Below are 21200 nucleotides of genomic sequence, written 5' to 3'. Positions count from 1 at the left end.
ATAAGTTTTTATTCAGTAATTTTTGAAAAAACTGTCTAATGGTTATATTTTCTAAGAATTTCTAAATTTAAAATAACTTTTCTAACTATAAAATGTATGCAATTGCTTGACAAACTGTAAATAAGAGGAAAATAAATATCATTCACAACCCCACTTATCCTGAGGTAACCAGGATGGTGCTAATCACACATTTCCCATACACACAACTGGTGTGCAAGTTACCTCAGTAACATTACATAGTCATGCTCTTCGGTTGTCTGTAGTATATAGTTGAGAAAATAATTCTGCATTATTTCACTAGTATTTTATACTTCATCTTCAAACTAATTGTCTTTGGGAGAAAAATACTATTCCAAGTGTTTTTTAATGGCATAGGAAGATGTTTATAATTCTATGCTGACAAAAAGAGCAGGCTAAGTAGAACTGAAAGTAGGTGAAAAAAATGCATAGAAAGTCCTTATCTTCTCCTTTAAACATTCCAAAGGACATGCATTACTTTTTATAATCAGTCATGATATCAAGTTAAAAATTTTTTTAAATGTATAGGCAGTGTGTCCCAATTTTATTTATAAATTTAAAACATATGTAGTATTCTTGATAAAACTGCACTTTGTTGATATGTTCTACTAAAGATAAAGAGTTCCCATGTGTTTGCTGGTACTCGTGATTGGTGATGATCATGAAACAAGTCAAAATGAAGAATTACAGTTGACGTTGCAGAAAGCCCTAGAGACATTAGGAATTACTTCTAGCTTTGGAACTTATTAGATTTAAGTAACCTATATTCAGATCTTCAACTCTGAGATAATGAAGAGTATAGCCCCATTAGAGATAGAATATATATATATATATATATATATATATATATATATATATATATATATATATATATAGCCCCATTAGAGAGATCAAATACCAGTCTATTCCAAATTATAAAAAGCCCCCAAATGTCATTAATTTTGAAAAAACATATTTAAGATATAAATACATATAGTGAAGAGGCTGTGCAAAATTTATCCTTCCAGGAACCAGTAGGTTTGAACTAGCAAAGCAGTATCTTTTGCACACCTTCTGAAAATGTAATCTTTGACTGTATTTACCAAATATTTTTTGTACACTGTAGCAACAGACTATTTCAAAGACTAAGCTTCAGCTAAGTGACTCCCCAAGTGAGTGAAAATGGAATTCTATCGGTATAAATAAACTGTTTACCTAATTTTTGCTTTTGTAGTGTGTGTCCAAAGCAATTGACGACTCACCTACTAAGTTCCTTGGAACTTGTATGACATCTTCAGCAAATTCCAGAAAGCTTCGAGCCTTTTTCACTGCATCCTGATCCTAATACAAATGGGGAAAAGATTTAAATCAACAAAAGATAAGCCAGCTAAAATACTATTTTTTATTTTAGAAAAACACTATTTAGTAAAATATTTACCTCCCCATAAATATGAAATGTGCAGGTATCTTCATCTAGATCGATAGCTGTGACCCCAGGTACCTTTCTAGCTTGCTGAATATTAGCACCATGAGTACCAATAGCTAGACCCATCAGATCTTCTCGTACGATAAACTGTTCGTGAAACCTTGAGGCAAGTTGCCTTGAACTCTGAAGAGAAACACACATCTGATTAGTATGCTTTATCGACTATTAAGACAACTGTATTTAGGTCAGCCATGTAAATTATCTTGACCCTGTATTATCAGGGACCTATAAATCAGTTTCACTTGGAAACTAACAGGTTTAAGAAAATATTTCGCACAGCGTAAGTACTTTTTAGGTCACTAAAGGTCTATGCCATTTGATATATTTTTGTTAACAGGAAAGGGCTTGTTGACAATTTTCCAAGGTAACTTTTGCAAACCTATTTGCAAGGCTGCCTTAGTTAACCAATGACATCAATGTAATACTTAAGAAGCAGATCAAATGTTCCCAAATAAAAACCAGCTCACTGGGTCTGACAGACTCAATATTAATTAAGTAAAAAAAAAATTTAAATACCATCTTTACAGAAAATTGTATTCATTTCATTTTTTTAATTCATTTTCATTGGAGTATGGTTGCTTTACAATGTTGTGTTTCATTTCATTTTATTAAAGGATATTGGTGTGTGTGTGTGTGCATATATTTTTTTTTCTAGAAACAGTGCCATTTACATAACTTATCACTAGATACTGTGGGCCTAGATAGTCCTCTGATGAAGTGATGACATTAGAAAGACACCCTCCCACCCCCATCCCCAACCTGAGTAAAGGAATCATAAAAATTTTGGTATAGTAATTAAATTGAATGATCACAGAGTATCAAAGATGTACAGCTTATCTTACATATGTGCCTGCAACCTAAAATGAGATCAGAGTCTGTAAGACCTTGTGATCTGGATCCACAAGTAAGATGAATTCTTTCAAATATTCAGTGATGACTGAACTAGGTTATACTGACACCTCAAACTTGTGGATAATCACTCTCTTTAGATAGTATTATCAAAATTTAATGTTTAGTTCTAGCATGCCATTAATGAAAACCAAACATATTAGTGGCTCATGTTGAAAAATGGAAATTTCGTATCTGAATATGTGGATCTCTTTAATATTAGTAGTGAGAAAAGATAGGCATGCACGCTAGTTTCTCATTATTCAACATACCTGATAATTTGAATGAATGAGTGTAACTACTATAAACAATTTAAAAAGTATAAAATCCTTTTTTGTAGATTAGAGCAACAAAATGTATCAAATATTCCTAGGACTTTTCAAGAGGTCATGTTTTTTGAGTCCTGGTTCATTCACCTGGTTCATTCTTTTCAATTGATAATTCACTGATAAATGATAAGCCAAAGGTATGATAACAGACCATTTAAGAAGAATTAGATGTTTAAGAAGAGGTAAATGAGTATATTTCCACAATACTCACAATGAAAGTAAGGAGGCTGTTCTGGCCTAAAAGCTATGAGAGAATCACTAAAGAAACCACAAACTTGTGAACACAGGGACATCAAGAAAGAATGAGAGTAAAAAACCAATTAAATAGACCTCCATATGGCCGTAAGGAAAACAAAGTAGCAAAAGGAGATATGAATGTCTCCTCTCCTGCTGAGAGTTCAGCGATCACATAGTAAGTTGGAAGGTGGCACGTTTCACAGGGTTTTATAAGAATACAGCCTTTAGTAGTAGTCACCTTCTCTTTTAAAATGCAGTTTGGAACTCCTTTTTTTCTTTACTATTTCAACTGCATGGTGTTTTCCCTCTAACGAAATGAATAATGATGAGGAACTCTGGAATCTGACAATAATATACTTCAGTTGGCACATTAAACTAAGATCCATTTAGTTTCTATGGTAATGGATGGAAGTACTAAATAGTTATCAATGAAAATAAATGTATGGTGATGGAAATTATTGGAGGATTAATAAAAGTAGATAAAATGCACCTTAAGAGACGAAATAGTAAGTTAGGGAAATAGCCTCTGGCAGGAATCTGAAGACAGGAGTTTTAAAGAGTGACAACCAATTAGAATGAAGAAGTTCTATACCCTTTTAAACAGAGATAAACATACATAATGAAAGGAATATGATTAGATATTTAAATACTCTCTAGTACTTTAATGATAACATGTTATATGGAAGAAGCATTGCTTCATTTTATTAGCAGCTTTGATGAACTTCTAGTAAAAAGTGAGTTGGCCAGAAGTTCCTTAGCATACATAAACTGCTGCTTAATTCTGAAACCTCAGGCATAAAAATTTTAGTATGATTATGCACTGTACAATTTAATTTTTCAAAATATAGAATATAAGGAATTGCTAAGAAACAATAAATAAAGGACAAGCTGCCCATATTCAAGTTTTGTAAACACACAGTTATTTCTAGATAATCTTACAACCATCCCTAGGGAAAGCCACATACCTCTAGCTGCTTACTGGCTTCCTCATTTCTCAGTATCAGAGACAGCTTAGTGCGCAGACTCCGAAAGTGCATGTCAATCAGCATGTGTGCACGCTTTGAGGTGACTTCATTGATAGACTAAAGGATATAAATCGACATCATTATTATCAAAGCAAATGCCCTAAATGAAATACACCAAAAATAGACAACTCAAACACACTCACCAAAATGACAAGCTGATAGTTTTCTGCATCATAAGTTACAGAAAAGGCACCAACTGCCTTTTTAAAGTCCTTATGTGCCGATTCTTTGGCACACCTAGAAATAAAAACAATATCCACTGTGAAGTTCAGATGACTGATTACCAACTACTGGTACAAATATATACAGAGACATTTGCACTTAGTAGAACTGTAGATTCATCTTAAACTTGATTTATGCAAAATATGCTGTATCCATTTAACAGTTTAGTTCCTTTGCTGTACATTTCTGATATACTCAGGCCAATCAAGCATATGAGATTACAGAGAAAGGAAAAAACCAGTTATGTTCTTAGGGGATTACTGGTGGTCTTAGATGACCAGAGGTGACATCTTTAGGGGAACTACTCTCCCCTGCAGGCTTCCTGATTTCAGTTACATATGGTAGGTCACTAATTTTCTTGAGTCAACTGTTGAACACTTTTGGGGATAGCTACAGGATACCCAATTTTGTTTTGCTGTTTCTTTTCTAAAGAAAAAGTACTGACCAACTTAAGAGAGAGAAGGAAATGTATAAGAATCAGAAGGCACAAACATACATATGCAATCTCTATAATCAAGAAGCAGGATTTCTGTGTATTGTGAAATACAAGCTACTGTTTGTCTAAGGTGTGACATGTCCAAATCAAACTTAATATACGCCCTTGATGAAATCTTTAAAAAGGAATTTCTTCTCTAAAAGGTCTTTAAGCATTACTTCAGATCAAGGATTATAAGAGAGATGACCTTTCGAAGCTTCTTTAAGCTCTACTTGTTACATATTTATCTGAAAATACTAGCTAAAAGGGAAAAAACCTGGACAAATCTCCATTGCCTAGAAATTGATCTGTGACTTAGGACAGAATATCTGTATTAACCAGTTTCAAGATCTTAAAATTCTATGAACAATGTGTATTTTAGAAAACAAATGTACATTAGCCATGTATGTAACCAAGTAAGTTTAAACAAGTGGAATGTTGGCTTGATTATATAACTGGAAAAAGCTAAATATGTTTTTTTCACTACTTTTGCAAACCATTTTTGCCAAAGTTCACTGAATTTAAAAATTGATTTCTATTATTTGAAAACTTATATTCTTTTAAATTAATTGCATAGCACCTCTAAGTTCTCAGCCTTTTCTTGCATACCAACTTACATTTGTCGTAAGTCTTCTGGCACGTCCAGTTTGATTTTATGGAAAGTATCTTTTGTGGCAGGTTTGTTGGGATTAACTGATCGTAAACGTTCAATTGTGACAATTTCATTGTATGTAGCATCACATGCTGCATATTCTATCACATAAAACTGTGAGAAATAAATGAAAGTCATTCCTGGTCACAGCGTTTAAAGTAAGAACAAGAAGCTATACCTATTCAGTTGTTTTTCAATTCTCTAGAGGAAAAAAAACTATTTGATCAACTAACAAACACACGAAATATACTGAACATGTAAACATTTAAATAAAATGCTCAAGTTAGATATTACTTTCAAATAGAAATCCAGACTGAAATGTAGTATACCTGGCTTTAGAAAAGGGAAATCGCGTAAGAAAAAAAATTTAAATAGGCATTTTCCTACCTCACCCTTTATCATCCTCACTTTAGCTAACCACCAACAGCAAGGCTCTTTTTCATTTGCTCTGGAATAAACCTACACAAAAATTACAACATAGAATATTTCATGATTAACATCATTCAGAAATCTATAAATTATCAGACATCAAGGAAAATTTCTTAAAATGACCTTAGGTGTCTTTCAAGCCCATAAGCTGTAGACTTTAAGCCAGATTGCACCCCTACTTCTAGACATAGACACACACTCAGAACTACCTGATTACCTGGGAGAGTCCTGTAAAAAGTGCGTTCCTATTTCTCTATGCTGCCTCAGTAATAATCAGTAATCTGAATATGAATGCTCAAGAAAAGATGACCATTCATAAACCTGGGCATACTTTCCTTGGGTACTTTGAGAGCTAAGAAAATGTATCTAAACAATGTAAAGATAGATTTGTTTTTGTTTTACTCTAATAAGCAAATAACAAATTGGAAGTTACTGACCCTGGCCTGCTTCCTGGCTGCATAGTCACTGAATGGGTAAGGCCGCTGACTACTCAGCTCACTAAGGATACCACCTGGCATTCACGTATCCTGGGAACTAAACGGACAGATCCTTGGTCACTCTCTGGTCTCCTGTCCCCTCTCCACTAAAATGGACAACTCCACGCTGGCAATCCTCTGGATACCACGTTCCTGCTCTCACACACTGTGGATCAGTTCTTCTAAACTGATCTCTCTGGCGACCACTTCACAGTTCACTTATGATGTGCAGCACGGAACCTTTTGTGAAGACACTAGCAAATCAAGGTTAATAGGAAAAGAGACACATGGAGAGAGAGACAGAAATACTCAGAAGCAGAAAGACAACACAGGGAGGAAGAGGAGGATGGGGAGGAGAGGACAGGAGAGAAGACCGGCAACTCAAGGCTCTGACTCTCGTCTCCCTTTTACTACTGAAGTTAATAGTTACACAACACAGAGATGAAATACAACTGAACTCAACCTCCTTTCCCTCTTGCCCCCAACACTTCCTCTCACCTCTGCTCTAGCCAGAGAAATAACCTCAGTTATTTGTTAATTGTTATGTAACACAATGAGGTCATCCTGGCAACTGTGGTTCATTGGTTCCCATCTGTTGTGTGACTAGGTTGGGAAAAAAGTCCCCTCTATTCATCACTATTATGAGCATTCGTGGTACAGACAGACCAAAAGACCTAAGTTAATGGTTATACAATACAGTGACTCAGTACAACTTGATTTAACCTACATTTCTCTCTTGTGACCATCAATTCCTTTCAGCTCTGCGCTAGCTAGAGCAACAACCTCTGTTAGTGAGGTCACTGTAGCAACAGCATCTCACTGGTTACCACCTGTCACGTGACTCAGTTGAGAGGGAAAAAAAGAAAAAACAGTCCCCTTTATCCATCCAAACACTATTATGAGGCCTTCTGATATAGACAAACCAAAAGTCCTGGTCCTTGACTTCAGGAAGCTCGTAGTCTCCTGGGGAAAGTGAACAGCTAAAGGTCCTCAAGTACAGACACTGTTTGTGCTCCCTACTGGGATCCGTCACAAAACCAAGCCCAGTTCCTTTCACCTAGTAAGTACTGAGTACATTTTTGGTAAATAAATAGCACTTTATTCTATTTCCACTATAAAGCTGTAGAGAAAAGAACACAGGCCTGGACATCCAGAGACCTTCTCTGAGCACTCTCTAAAATAGCACTCCTGCCCCTACATCACCTTTCATCCTCTTTTTCTCTTCCTAGGACTTACAACTGCCATAATATTAGCTATCCTCACTAGAATGTGACCTTGTCAAGGCTGGGGCCTCTTCTGTTTCACTGACCATCTGTACCTAGCACAGGAAATAAGAATTCAAGGACCTAGTACACCTTACCTGACCTGTACAAATGGATTCTTAGCTGCTTCCATCATACCACAAATGCTCATGAAATTCAACTGTTAACAAGGCATTGTGGAGAAGAGAAGAAGCTTAAAATGGAGTACATGAACAGGGAGGAAGAAAAGGATACTATATAGACCAACTACAACATAAAGCAGACTCCAAGTGCCTTAAGTGTCACAACAATCTTCAGCGGCTAGAGAAATCACAAATATAATGTTTTTGTCAATGTGCTACATCTCCATAGCACTTTTTGGTCAGACACCAAGGGCACATAAGCAGTTGGTTCATAGCATCTCCTGTGAAAAGATGTTTTACCTGTATGTGTATATACTAAAACTCGCAGATGAGTTCTTACAAATATCCCAGGAGGATTTTCTGCTACTTAAAGCAAGCCTAGGATGCTGCTCTATCGTTAAGGAATGATTTTTTCCTAACCCATTTTACTTAGAACGGGGACACAGTTGTAAACTAACAATATATTATTCAAACAAAAGATTCAGAGAATGAGGGAAGGGGGAAAAGAAATACTAGTGGGCAAAGGAAATCAGTGGTGACTTTCAAAGCTGCACCCTGAGTGCTGCTCAGGCAGCCACACTTAAGCATCCATAATGTATTATTTCCAATCATTATTAAGATGGAGCAGTCAAAAGCACACATACATCAGAGCTATAATTCTCAATGCAGATTGAAAAGTGTTAAAGACAAGGGATACAAAAGGCACAGGCAAATTAAATGCTCCCCCTTCTTCAGTGCTTAATAACTTGATGGCAGGGGAAACTTACCTCAACTTCATCGCTTTCATTTATATCTTTATTATAACCTACAGGTGGTGGGAATCTCACATCATGGAATGGAATCTGCCTCTCTGGCTGCCAGCTGCAAATAAGCAAATGCAATTATTTAACATGTTTTTTGGTTTAATGGAAACAATGACCATGCTGCCATCAACTTTTGGTTAAGTGTGACCCTTTGGTTTTCTAGTTTAAAGAAGCAAATGCTTTAAAACTGTCAGTGTTCTGCTGAGTGGGGCATAATGGCAATATAGACACATTTCAACAAACTCTGCATGCAGCACAGCAGCCTTGTAGTTCTAGTTGGAATATTTCTCTAAACACAATGGATCAACATTACAATTTTCCAAACAAGTCTTTCTTCCAATAATTTCAACCTCTAAGAGTTCTAAACTTAGGGCCACAACAGCAATTTCCTTTGATGCTTAAATACATTAGTATCAGTAAGTGTTAGTAACGTCATCACCATACTTCCACTTGCAAAGGAATTGTAACCACATTCCGATGACCACAGAAACTGGTCCTAAGTGCCCTCTAATTCCCAAGCAAAATGGGGCAGTCAGCACATTAGCAATTCACAACTCACTTTTCCCCCTTTAAATTTTAGATCCCGCGAGGTGGTCAGTTCTTGCCATGGATAGCTGGCTGCTGCTGATCAGTATGGCGTACCAGCAATGCACTGGCCTGGTGGGGTCTCCTAAACCACAGAAACCCGATGGAGACAGCCTACAGGAGTTCAGTAAGTTGCCTATGTTTTTTAATTTAAAGTTATGTGGAACAATTTTGAAAAACACCAAATTATTCTTTTATATCTACAATGATATAGAGTATTAAAAGATAAACTTTGCAGAAACACTGGAGGATTCAACTGCTAGAGCAGTCATTTCTGGGTTTTCTGCTAAAGGGCTCTCTAAGTAAAATCCTATTGAGAAAAGTGTTTTTTTTTTTTTTTTTTAAGAAGAGCTATTATATAAGATAGCACGGTAGGTAAGTCAGAATTTGTGGAAATATGATTAGGGCCTATATTACACTGAACCCCTTTTCTGTATTATTATACACCCTTGAAAACTCTGAAACTTAAAAAAAATTGTCTTTAGGGAATTCCCTGGTGGTCCAGTGGTTAGGACTCGGTGCGCTCACTGCCAGGGCCCCGAGTTCAATCCCTGGTCAGGGAACTAAGATCCCACAAGCTGTGCAACGTGGCCAAACAAACAAAAAAAAGTCTTTACTTCAGAAAAACTTTTTAATATACTTACTGAATTCAATGACTTAACATGTTAAAGATTCACTGCTAAATTTGATTTGTAAAGCATATAATAATAAAGTTTCTTCATTCCAAAGAATTATTTTGTCTTAAGTATAGAGATAAAAATCAAATTTTTTATTCAAAAAATATGAAATATGGAAGGCAAAAAGAAAGCATCTAAAATAATGTGGTATTATAGGAATTTCTTTATGATTGAAAGGAAAGGGTAAATATAGTCTGAAGTTTTACAAAACATCAGGTTTGTTTTTTGTTTGTTTTAAAAAACCCAGAAAGACAAAAAGGAAACGCAAGGAAAGTACTACTTTGGTAGGGACCTATCAAATCCTGGTGACATGCTCAAACCCAGTGTTGAATCTCATACATACTACACAAACACAAGGAAAAAGTTGATCTATTTCAAATTCCCAGGATGACAGCTAGAAGAGAAACTTGTACACAGCTACGGCAGACAATTAGGAGGTCCATAGAAAGAATAATTTTAAGTTTACAGTAGAAATCTGGTTGAAAACAAATGAGAACTGATCTATCACTGTATAAACAAATACAGATACATTCTTGAATGCACAGAGGAAATAAGTGTTTGCTTAATACCTTAGATTAAGAACTATAGGAGAAACTAAAAGAGTAGCAAATAAAGATAACTCTCCCTTTATGGGAAACAGTGTTTACCTAGTGATGGAAACAAGCAGATAAGAGTATAAGTACAAGAAAAAAAATTACTCTCCAAGTTATCAAAGATTCCTCTGTTAGAGGTGTGATGCTGTTATCTAGTGTATAATGCATGGATAATCACGCAGAGGCACATTCTGGAACTTTTGGCTCTATGTATTCAGAGAAAGGTATTCTATTATCCAAACTTGTATTTGGGACCAAGACTATTTGTCTGGAGCTGAGAATTGGGCTGGATACTCTAAATCCTTTTATCTGTCTCCCTAAATGCGTTTTAGGCATCCGAGAAAACTACAGTTGACCCTTGAATAACTCGGAGGTTAGGGATGCTGACCCTCTGTGCAGTCAAAAATGCACGGAGAACTTATAGTCAGCTCTCCGTAGCCACAGTTCCTCCATATCTGTGGTTTGCATCACGGATTTAACCAACCCTGGATCGTGCACTACTGTAGTATTTACTACTGAAAAAAATCCACATATAAGTGGTCCTACACAGTTCAAACTCATGTTGTTCAAGGGTCAACTGTACTTTGCCCTGTTGGCAGCTACAAGATTCTGCTAACATTCTAATTATAGCACGTCTGGGTCAGATACTGTATTTTAACAGATTTATTGAGATATAATTCACATAACCATATAAGCATCCACTGAAGTGTATGTACAAGTCAATGGGTTTAAGTATATTCCCAGATATGTGCAACCATTACCAGTCAATTTTAGAAAATTTTCATCACTTCAAAAAGAAATCCCATACTCTTTAGCTATGGCTCTCCATCCCCCACCAGCCACTAAGCAACCACTAATTTATTTCTTCTCTCTGTAGACTTGCAATCTGCTTTTGATACACTATTAATTTCTCTTGGTAAATAAAAGCCAAACATTATAATTGTTGGCCAGACTTTAGAGTTCAGTAAAATCCTAAGATCATGACCACATCTATACTCTGGTTAAGGAGGTTATATGTACTTTATATTCTTGAATGGCTACTCTGAAAATAGCCGTTATTAGCATTAAAAAAATTTAGTCAAGAGACCTGTCTCCCCCAATAAAATGCTAACATCTATACTATTGATGCCTTTGTATAGCTAATGTTCCTAGGCCTCTAGGTATTTTTATTTACTCACCTAGCAGAAGAAAGCAGAAACGATCAGTTACTGCTATTAATGATTATAAACATATGAAACAGATAAAAATGTTAATGGGCAAACAATTATTTCCAATAAAATATACCAGATGACTAAAACCATCAATTTTAGATTTAACATTACAAAACTCACATCGACTTTCCCAGTACCCATGAATCCATTCATTTTCATCTTTTAACATTTACAAATATTCCTATTCAAACCCTCAGTTACTAATACAGAAGAATCTGGTTTCTTTCTTCACATTCAAGGGGACTGAGATGTAAGGATCAAGATTATACAAAAGGGATCTCTGAGGTCATTAGCAGGAACAGTCATTCCATTGGTTTAATATTGAGTTGTTCACGAACTTCCTGGTCAGTAACATGAAGATCCATTCCTGAAAAACACTCAAACTACACTTGAATTTTTTAAAATGAGGAGTAAAAGGAAAAATTAGCATAAAATATTAAAGAACCTAAATATTAAAATTATTATCAAGACACTTACTTGTTTTCAAATGCCACTGTTATTGAATCTTCATGAACATCTTTTACAAATGCCTATAAGAAAAAAAACACCAGTTAAATTAACTTCTAAGCTTAAACATCATTTTTGTTTTCAGACACTTTACAGATACCAAACATTTTATGTTTAACAGAATGAAGCTTCAAGTGAAAGTTTGTCAGTTTGTGAGGATCACTCATTCATGAGTCACATCTATATTTAGATACCTACTATGTGCTAGGCCCTAGGAATACTCATTAGTTAAAATAAAACACAAAGAATTGCTCCAGAGTTCAGCATCTCATAGGACAAAGACAAGTAAATTGAAAATTACAATGCAAAGCTGAAGGTATACTTCAGGCTAGAAGTACTGGAAACTAAGAAACTTGTTCCAGAGCTATATACCAGTCAGTGTAGATCTGTTGTAACCTATCTTTTTCTCCTTAATACAATTTTAGGAGAATACAATAGTAAATAACTAAATATAATCTCAAATCTATATATGCACAAGTACACTAAGTTCTCTTTAAAAGCAATGTGCTGCTAATACCACTAAAAGTCCAATTACCAGAGTTTAATTAAATTCTCAATCTCGCAGGCACTTGGCAAAAAAGAAATAGTAATATAAAGTACAGAGGTTTAAATCTTTTAAATCTGATGACGCAATTGCTAATAATCTGCAGAAGGACATAACAAAAGTAATAGCTAACTAATTATCAAGAATTCTTTAATCAGCATGCTGTCCGTAATTCTATAAAATTAAGTTTTTAATAGGTGCAGGAAAGGAGGTTTTGTTTTTGTTTTGACAATTAGAGGAGTAGGATAAAGCATAAAGAAACCCAAGGGGCTTTATATCTTAATTCATTTTAAAATGGCTTTAGAGATTTAAGCTTCTTACTCCAATGTGTTCTGTACATGTTTCTGTCCTTTCGTGGTTTCTCCCTGTCTGCAGGATTATGGTCAAACTCCTCTGCCTGAAAAAGGCCCTTTGTGACCTGGCCCCACTGCTCACCACTCCAAGCTTCATCTTTTACATCCTTGTAGGCTGTGATCCAGCAGTGCTAAACTACTTGGGCCTCTCTGTACATGCTGCTGTTCCTTCTTTCCTATTGTCCTTCCCCTCTTTTCACCTAGCTATCTCCTACTGGTCTTTTACAATTCAGTTCAGATGTCAGCTGCTATGGGAAAACCCAGAAGACTAAGTTAAATTCTATCCTCTACATACTTACAGCATCTTCTGAGTATCCTCACCATAAACTTAACCCACTATAGTCTTTTGCCCATTTTCCTACCAACAGTAAGTTTCCTGAGGGTGGGTGATATAGGCCTTTTATTTACTGTTGAACTTCAGAGTACCTATTAAGGGTTCAATGAATAGTTGTTATCATGGATCATTGCCTAAGGGGTTCCTATCCTAGCCTCGGAGGAAAGGTATGCGGGGGTGGGGTGGTAGTATGTTGGTCAGGAAAGACAAACAGAAGAGGACGAGGTTCCTATCCAACTTAGGGAGTGGAGGATGGGGAGGCCCAGCAGGCCTAATGGGCAGCAGGAGCAAAGGCTTAGACCTGGAGCAACAGCTTGGGGTGCGGTAGAAGTAAATCCTTTGTGGACAAGGAAGCCAAGACAATTCAATGGGGAAAAAAGAACACTGTTTTCAACAAATGGAGCTGGGACAACTGGATATCCACATGCAAAAGAATAAATGCAAAGCTATGCTAGAAGACAGTTTCCTTGTATGATCAAGGTGGACTGTAATGGAATCTAGGTGTTCTGCGATACTCAAAATGGCTAAATTATTATTTCTAAATTAAGCATGTATGTGTATCTTTATAGTTGCTGGTTTAAAGTGGGGGGGGGAAATCCACATTTTCTTCCTATCATTTTGATCTTGCTTACTTTTCCTTAGCCATATTTAAATCACACCCATTCTCTTCAGAGTATTTCAAGAACTCTAGTTTAATACTGACCATGATATTTTAGAATATACTAGATTTTATAAGGGCGCATGCCCCCAGTGCTCTCAGGGGTTTGCCTATTACTTCAGCAACAGAAAGGCTTGATTTTGAGTTAAAGTTGGAGGAATTCGACGTTTAGTTTTATAAAGTAAGTCCCACAAATTACGGAGAAAGGAAAAACAGACCCCCACCCCACCCCAACTTCTCCCTTGTGTTTACATGATGGCGAATACCAAATTAACAATCTGCTTTTTGAGGGTGGGACTCCTATTAGGAGCTAATCCCTTATTTACCCAAAAATGTCTTTGCTCTGTCTCCATCCTCGCCTAAAATTTTATGTTTGCATGCCTTGGCAGTAACTAGTATTAGTTCTTTACTGTATATTATATGCTGAAAATGTTAAGTCCTTTAGTCAGCTAAGAGAACCTTGTTACAGCTGGGTGAAGAACTGTTCTCACTAAATCAGGTACCTTTCCAATACTACTGCCCTTGTCTAAAACCGTGCTGTTGCTCACCATAGAAGCTGCTGGTCATATGTACATATTTCAATTTAATTAAGTACAATTAAATAAAATTAAAAATCAGTCTGAGTCACACTTGCCACACTTCAAGTGCTCAAAAGCCACACAGGGCTCAGTACCTACTGTAGAGGACAGCGCAGGTAGAGACCACTTCCATCATCACAGAAAGTTCCACTGGATAGCACTGATTTAAAACATTTACAAATGTTGGGGACTTTTCAAATCCATCTTGAAAGCACTCTAAAAGTTAGTCTCATTACTTCATTGCTCTATTTTAATTTATTTCTATTTGTCAAAGAGTTATTGTATAGTTTAATCACACTCATTCATATTTGCCTATTTCCTAAAATTAAACGTCCCTTCAAAGGAGGAAGATCTGCAACTGTGTGACTACTAAAAACCAAAAAACCAAAAAACAAAAAACAAAAAAAAAGCTTCCAAGTTTTCAAAGACACTAAAAGCAATTCCGGATGTAGAGTGTCAAAAATGGTTTGAGTAATCATCACAGCTTACGGCGGCCACCGCCTCGAGTTAATGAGGCTTACCTGTATATGGATGTTGGCGTGACTGTTCCCAAACCAGTCATTTTTAGCCACTGTTTGCATATTACGTGAATACAGAAGGCATGGAATACCTTCTTGTTGCTGCTGTAATAAGGGGAATAAAAGAAACTCAGAGGTTGCAAAGGTCTCCTCTGACTCCTGAGGCCTTTTGCTAAAATTCCAACAAAGGTCCCGTCTTTCTGCTTCTCATCATACTTTCTCCAATAACGCTCCTTTTCGGCCCTGCCCCTGCCTTACCCCAACACTCATACCCTTCCCTTCCCTGGCCACCCCAGAGCATTATCACCTCACCCACCAACAACTATGGAAAACTATGTTTTGTTGTGCTCTCTACCTATCTACATCAAGCAAAGTTGATGAGAAGATAGGTTCAGCGGATTCCTGAGGGGTTGGTTACCAAAGAAGGCAACTGAATAGGTTTGAATGAATACAAGAAGGGAGCTGCATGGGACTGGATGAGAGCTAGGGCTCTTACAAGGGTCAGTAAACTTAGTGGTTAAGAGTTTTGCTGTGAATGAGAGATAGGTTCAAAACCTTGGATCTAAGACATAACAGCTGCGGGACTCTCCAAGAAATGGTCTCTGGTCCTCAGATGCCTTGTCTGTGTAAGTAAGGAATGGATACAGGGGAACTGGACTTGCCTCCTAAAGCTGTTGTGAATAATGAAATCACACATGTCTAGTGCCTAGCATGATGGCTGGCACATAGTTGGCACTAAATAAATGAGAGGTAAAGCAGAGAGGGGCATATTTTATAAAAGATGCAGAACCATAAACACTCCTGCATCTGAGAAAGTTACATCTCAACAAAAGCACACTTAAAAAAAGATTTAAAAATTAGGATAGAAAGAGAAAAGGCTGTTTTCTCAAAGATACTAAATACTAATAGGTTATTTAGACTTTCAGAAGAAAAAGTGATGAAAATCTTTGGGGTTTGAGAAAGGTGCTAAAAGTGCAGTTAAAGACAGACACAGTGGGACTTCCCTGGTGGGGCAGTGGTTAAGAATCTGCCTGCCAATGCAGGGGACACAGGTTCAATCCCTGGTCCGGGAAGATCCCACATGCTGCGGAGCAACTAAGCCTGTGCACCCCAACTACTGAGCCTGCACTCTAGAGCCCACGAACCACAACTGCTGAGCCTATGCGCCACAACTACTGAAGCCCACATGCCTAGAGCCCGTGCTCCCCAACAAGAGAAGCCACCGCAATGAGAAGCCCACACACAGCAATGAAGAGTAGAGAAAGCCCGTGTGCAGCAATAAAGACCCAACACACCAAAAATAAATAAATAAATGAAAAAAAGAAAGGAAAAAAAAAAGACAGACACAGGCTCCTTATCAGGGGGAATAAACAGAAAATCAAAAAATCATTATGGGATCCCCCACCTGGCAACTGGGCCAAAGAGGCAATCATAAAATCATACTAACCAAAGTGTGTAATGACTAGAGATATCTAAGTCAAACATTACATCACCGGGATTGCTGAAACTAAAAGAAAGTCTGTCCCTATTTGGGTGAAGTCTTACTCTCCCACTATACCTCACACCTTAGATTGTACAGAGAAATTTCAATGTAAGCCCCTGACCACCAATGAACACAACTACTACATTATCACTGAAGACAGCACATGTAGTGCATTGATGATTCTCATTAGAGAAAACTTAAAAGCATTGCAAAATATCCCTCCTAAAGAAAATCTGTAGGAGATAGACAATAAGGACATATGAAATGTGATAAAATACGATTCAAACCCAAGGCTTCACATATAAAGCAAGTTATTGCTTCGCCGCCCTTTGAATGTGGGAACTAACAATGTATGAGAATGAACAATGGGAAGGGAAAAGTACAATAAACCTCATCAACAATTCTTCCAACCACAGTGCATGACGAGGAATACTCGCCTTCACTTGGGCATTTACCACAAATTCTGAGAAAAATGCATCCTTTCTGGTTCACCTTGACGCAAAGACAACACACAGGTATAGAGAGAATAGTATTAAATGAGTTATTAATTTTCCTGTGTGTAGGTATTCTAACTTTTGAATGCTTCAGTTCTTATGTGTTCCCAATGTAACAAAAGCAAACTTCATAGGAGCATTAAAGATTTCTAACTTTATCTTTCATTAATAGGCATTCATATGAAGAATTACAGTGTAATGTGTCAAGGTGCAAGAGTTAATAAAAAGGAAGCTAATACATAAGCTCAATATTTTGTGATGTCTTTGTGTCAATGGTAATATCCTTGCAACTGTACTTACAAAATAATGCTAAGGCATTATTACAGTAAAAAATACAAAGTTACAATGAAATTTACAAAAATGGGCGGGAAATCCAATCCAATTCATTTCTTTAAGCTAAATTTCATCATTTCAGGAAGGCAGATTACCTGATCTCAAAGCCCAGATCTGACCCTTATTAGCTCTGACACTTAGTAATAACTCACTTACCTCATCTCTCTGTACATCTACGTCCGCATCTATAAACTGGAAATAACAATGGTAACTCAGGGTTGTGGGAGGTGATTAAACAAATTAAGAGAGGTAAAGCACCTAGAACCCTGCCTGGCACCTCAAGAGCTCTCAGCACCTGTTAACAGTTAAAAGCACGATTGTAGTCATCTCAGGAAGCACATTCCCATAGTGGGCAGGAATCAGAAAGCCAGTTCTTATACCACTGAATTTTACATTTAATGAATAATTTGGAGGTTTTCAGAGTGTGTGAGTATGAAGTTGGAAAATGCTCAACTCAAAAGGGGAGTACTGATGCTTCCATAAAGATACTAAACACTAAAAAGGTTATTTAGACTGGGAAGAAAAAAACATGTGGTTGACCTGAACAATTTACTTCCTTGAAGTACAGAAGACTTCAGAGAAAATGTGAAGAAAATTTTCATTACATGACTTTTTCTAAGTCAAAGAAATACCTAAGCACAAAAGTAGTGGCTCTGACAGTTACTAAATCCAACTTTCGAGTTTTTAAGAATAAACACCAGAGGGAAAAATAGAAATGAGCTGTTACAATCTTAGGGTTTAGGTTTCATGGTTCTGGTAATTCTGAATCCTAAGTTTGAGTTAATTTTTTAGAGGAAAAAACCCAACTGTTCCCAGCATATACTCTACCCAGTTTATACTGCAAATTTGGACCATGTGCTCAGAAGATGGAGAACTCTACCTTACAATATGGTGGTTCTGTTAGGCAAATCAAAGTCTGAATTCAATTATACTGAAGCTGTTTGAGTTGTTTAGTTCTTTAAGCCTTTTCAATCAATCCGATGAACCCAGGTTCCCAATTTTTTCATAAATGTAACATTTCTCCATAATAGTTCATTTTTTATTCATCTTTATTTCCCATCTTTTCTGCCCATCCCACTGGACAAGTAACTCAGTTTACTTCTGCTTTACTTTTATAACTCACATCAATATTGAGCCTTGTAAGAAATTAAACCTTTGTCATTATAGAAACTATTTTTCTACCAATACAGACCATTTGAGGTTTTCTTAAAAACAAAACCTTAACTAAATAAACGTAACAGCAATTTCTCTGCACACGTTTGTTCATGTTTAATATTTCCCCTCAAGGAACTAAGGGACAACCCATTCCTTTTATTCACCTTCAAATTAAGCAACTTCGTTAAAAACAAAAATAGGGGGAGATTAAGAGCAGAGATAGAGGGCCTTTCTTATATTCCAATCAGTTTGCAAGCAAAATCACAGAAGCAAATCACAGGTTGCTCGAACAGAACAATATATCCTTCAAGACCACGATGTACTACTTGCCCTCTGTAGCAAGCAAACTCCACTAAAAGACAGTAAGAGTGGCATCTCATCTAAGCTAATATCACAGATCTATTAGAATACCGCTCAACCATTAGCCCCTGCTCATATTTATTACAGCTAGTGCCCCAAATCTAGTGAGTAAAACTACCAATCTAGGAAGCAGAACGATTCTACACAAACTAACCAGCAGAATTATGGATCACTGAAAAAAATGCAACCAGAATTTTGACTGCATCATTTTGCTAAAAGTATGGAACAGTTTACATACTTTACTCATTCATTAAATATATTGATCTCCAAATATCTCCATAAAATTGGTAAACACATATATAGTTAAGTCAATGTTTATTTTCCTATATACCTCGTTTGAAACGTTTATGTAATCCTATATAGATTTAAGAATTGCATTTGGACAATGGCAATATTTAATTCCCATGCTTCCTTCTATATGCACCTTCTGTCGCCAAGATACTGTAGTAAGGTGGGACATTACTTACAGAAGTTATAGAGAGACATTCAAGAGGAAATGAGAACTTATAGACTGCTAGATCTACAGCAAGTATGGACCAAGAGACGCACTACCGACATATGAAAATATTTTTAAGCCTCCTTTTGAAAATCTAAGATATTAGTAAGGTCTGCAATGGTGTAACTTAAAAAAAGAAAAGCCCGCAGCAAAACCATGCATGCCTATTTAAAACCTCAACAATACAGTTCACTGCAACATTACACAGAGGAGATAGTCAAGCCCTTGGAGCACAGGACAATTATTTCCACTCACTTAAAAAAATTCCCCAATAATGATAATTTCCTGAAGTTTCATGGCATATATCCAGGCCTTTGGAGGGTTAATTTTTTTTCTTAAGTAGCAGAGCTGCCAATGTTTTTAGACGCTGAAGCATCTGTATTCCTGAATTTGCCCACATTTATAACAAGGGAGGAGGGGCCACGAATATTCAAGATTACCAACTTTTTTAAACCATTACTCGGATATGTCTGGGTCTTCCTGAAACTTTTGAATCTAAAATCTTTTCTGAAATCCACAAAGAAAGGTCACTAATAATCAGTTGCCATTGTGATTTGGTACCGACTACAGCTTCTTACTACTCTTTCTTCACACCGCTCGCCCAGAACAGTGGAGCTCTCCGAAGTCCCAATGCTGGACAGGAAAAGAGAAGCCAAAGGAGATGGCAAACCCTCTTTGCAAGGCAGGAGGCGGCTTGACGGAAGCGCCCCCTGCTCCTCGGCAACTACCCACACGTCAGGCCCGGATCCCACTGGGAGAGGATATTTAAGAAAACAGAAATAAGCCGTCACCGTCACTTCGCGCGGATACCGGCCCTTCCCGCCCGGATCTCCTACCTGCCGTCGGCCCTCGCCCATCCCCAGCTCTCCCTGCCGGGGCTCGGTCCCCGAAAGGGCACCCTCTTTTCCTTGCCCGCTTCTCATTCCGACAGGCGCCGGGGCCTCATACGGGAGAGGCAGCGGGGCTCAAGGGGCTTCCTACAGGCCCGAAGTCCGGTCCTTCCTTCCCTCCCAAACAACATCCCGCCGAGCGCGCCCTGGCCCCGGGCGCGGCGTTTGGGAAGAGGGCCCCAGGCCTGCCTCCGGCCGAGGCTAAGAAGAAAAGGGAGGGAAAGAAGGGCGAAGATGGGGCCTGCCCTGGAGTCAAGTACCTTGTAGAAAGCGCCATTGGAGCCCCGCACTTCCACCACCAGCTCCTCCATCTTCTCGTCCGCCCTGCTCGCTCCGGGAGCCCGCCCCTGAGAGGTGGGCTGCGGGCGCTCGAGGCCCAGCCGCCGCTGCCGCCGCGCTGCTGCACGCCCCCCGGCAGCGGCGCCGCAGTCACCGCCGCCGCCTGCGCTCGCCGTCGGCTAACCACCCGCTCTGAGGCGGCCCCTCACCGGAAGTGAAACCGAAACGGAGCCGAGCGCCTGACTGAGGCCGAAAGCTCCGGCCGCTCCGCGTGTAAACAGTGAAACCGCATCACATGACCGACGCCGCCTCTTCCCCCAGGGTTCGGCCCCTCGGCCCCGCCCTCCTTCCCCTCGCGGGCCCAGAAGCGCGCGCCTGCGCGCTGCTGGGGAAGGACCGGGGGCCGGGCCTAACGTAAGGCGCGCGGGCTCGGCGTGCGCGGGCTCGGCGGCGGGCGGGAAGGCGGGAAGGGCGGAGACAGGTCGCACCGCTTCGCGTCGCCTGGCGAGGACCAGAGCGCCCGTTCCTTTAGCGGGGGCAAGCCGAGGCGTGGGAAAAGGCCTCCCGTAGCAAACTAGAGTGTTCACTTATCCAAGTCCGGGCTGGCTTAGGTTGGAGGTGTTTTTGTTTTTGTTTTTTTTTAAAGTGGGGCAGAGCCTAATTGAGCTGGAGGTGGAGTGGGGGACAAGAATGAAGTTGAAGAATTAGATTGAAGAAGACTTTGAACTAGTGACAGTGGCAACCGCGGT

General features: G+C 38.4%; 1 protein-coding gene across 14 annotated transcripts in view; it reads right to left on the bottom strand.

Moving 5' to 3' along the window:
- The window catches only part of FMR1 (fragile X messenger ribonucleoprotein 1), a 36465-nt gene extending 15805 nt beyond the window's left edge, over positions 1-20660 (bottom strand). For all 14 annotated transcript variants that reach the window (XM_082865396.1, XM_082865403.1, XM_082865402.1 and 11 more), the window contains exons 1-9: positions 20433-20660; positions 11947-11999; positions 8368-8461; positions 5699-5770; positions 5277-5425; positions 4106-4199; positions 3903-4019; positions 1436-1606; positions 1260-1338 (exon numbers count right to left, since the gene is read on the bottom strand). In XM_082865396.1, coding sequence (XP_082721522.1) covers positions 1260-1338; positions 1436-1606; positions 3903-4019; positions 4106-4199; positions 5277-5425; positions 5699-5770; positions 8368-8461; positions 11947-11999; positions 20433-20483 — 880 coding nt within the window. In that variant the 5' untranslated portion in view covers positions 20484-20660. The remainder of the gene's footprint in view (positions 1-1259; positions 1339-1435; positions 1607-3902; positions 4020-4105; positions 4200-5276; positions 5426-5698; positions 5771-8367; positions 8462-11946; positions 12000-20432) is intronic.
- Between the last annotated feature and the right edge of the window lie 540 nt (positions 20661-21200).

This window comes from Leucopleurus acutus (assembly GCF_964270905.1).
Source record: "Leucopleurus acutus genome assembly, chromosome: X".
In the NCBI taxonomy this organism is placed as follows: Eukaryota; Metazoa; Chordata; class Mammalia; order Artiodactyla; family Delphinidae; genus Leucopleurus; species Leucopleurus acutus.
The sequence above is the reverse complement of the archived record's forward strand: the minus strand, read 5'-3'. Positions and strand labels throughout refer to the sequence as shown.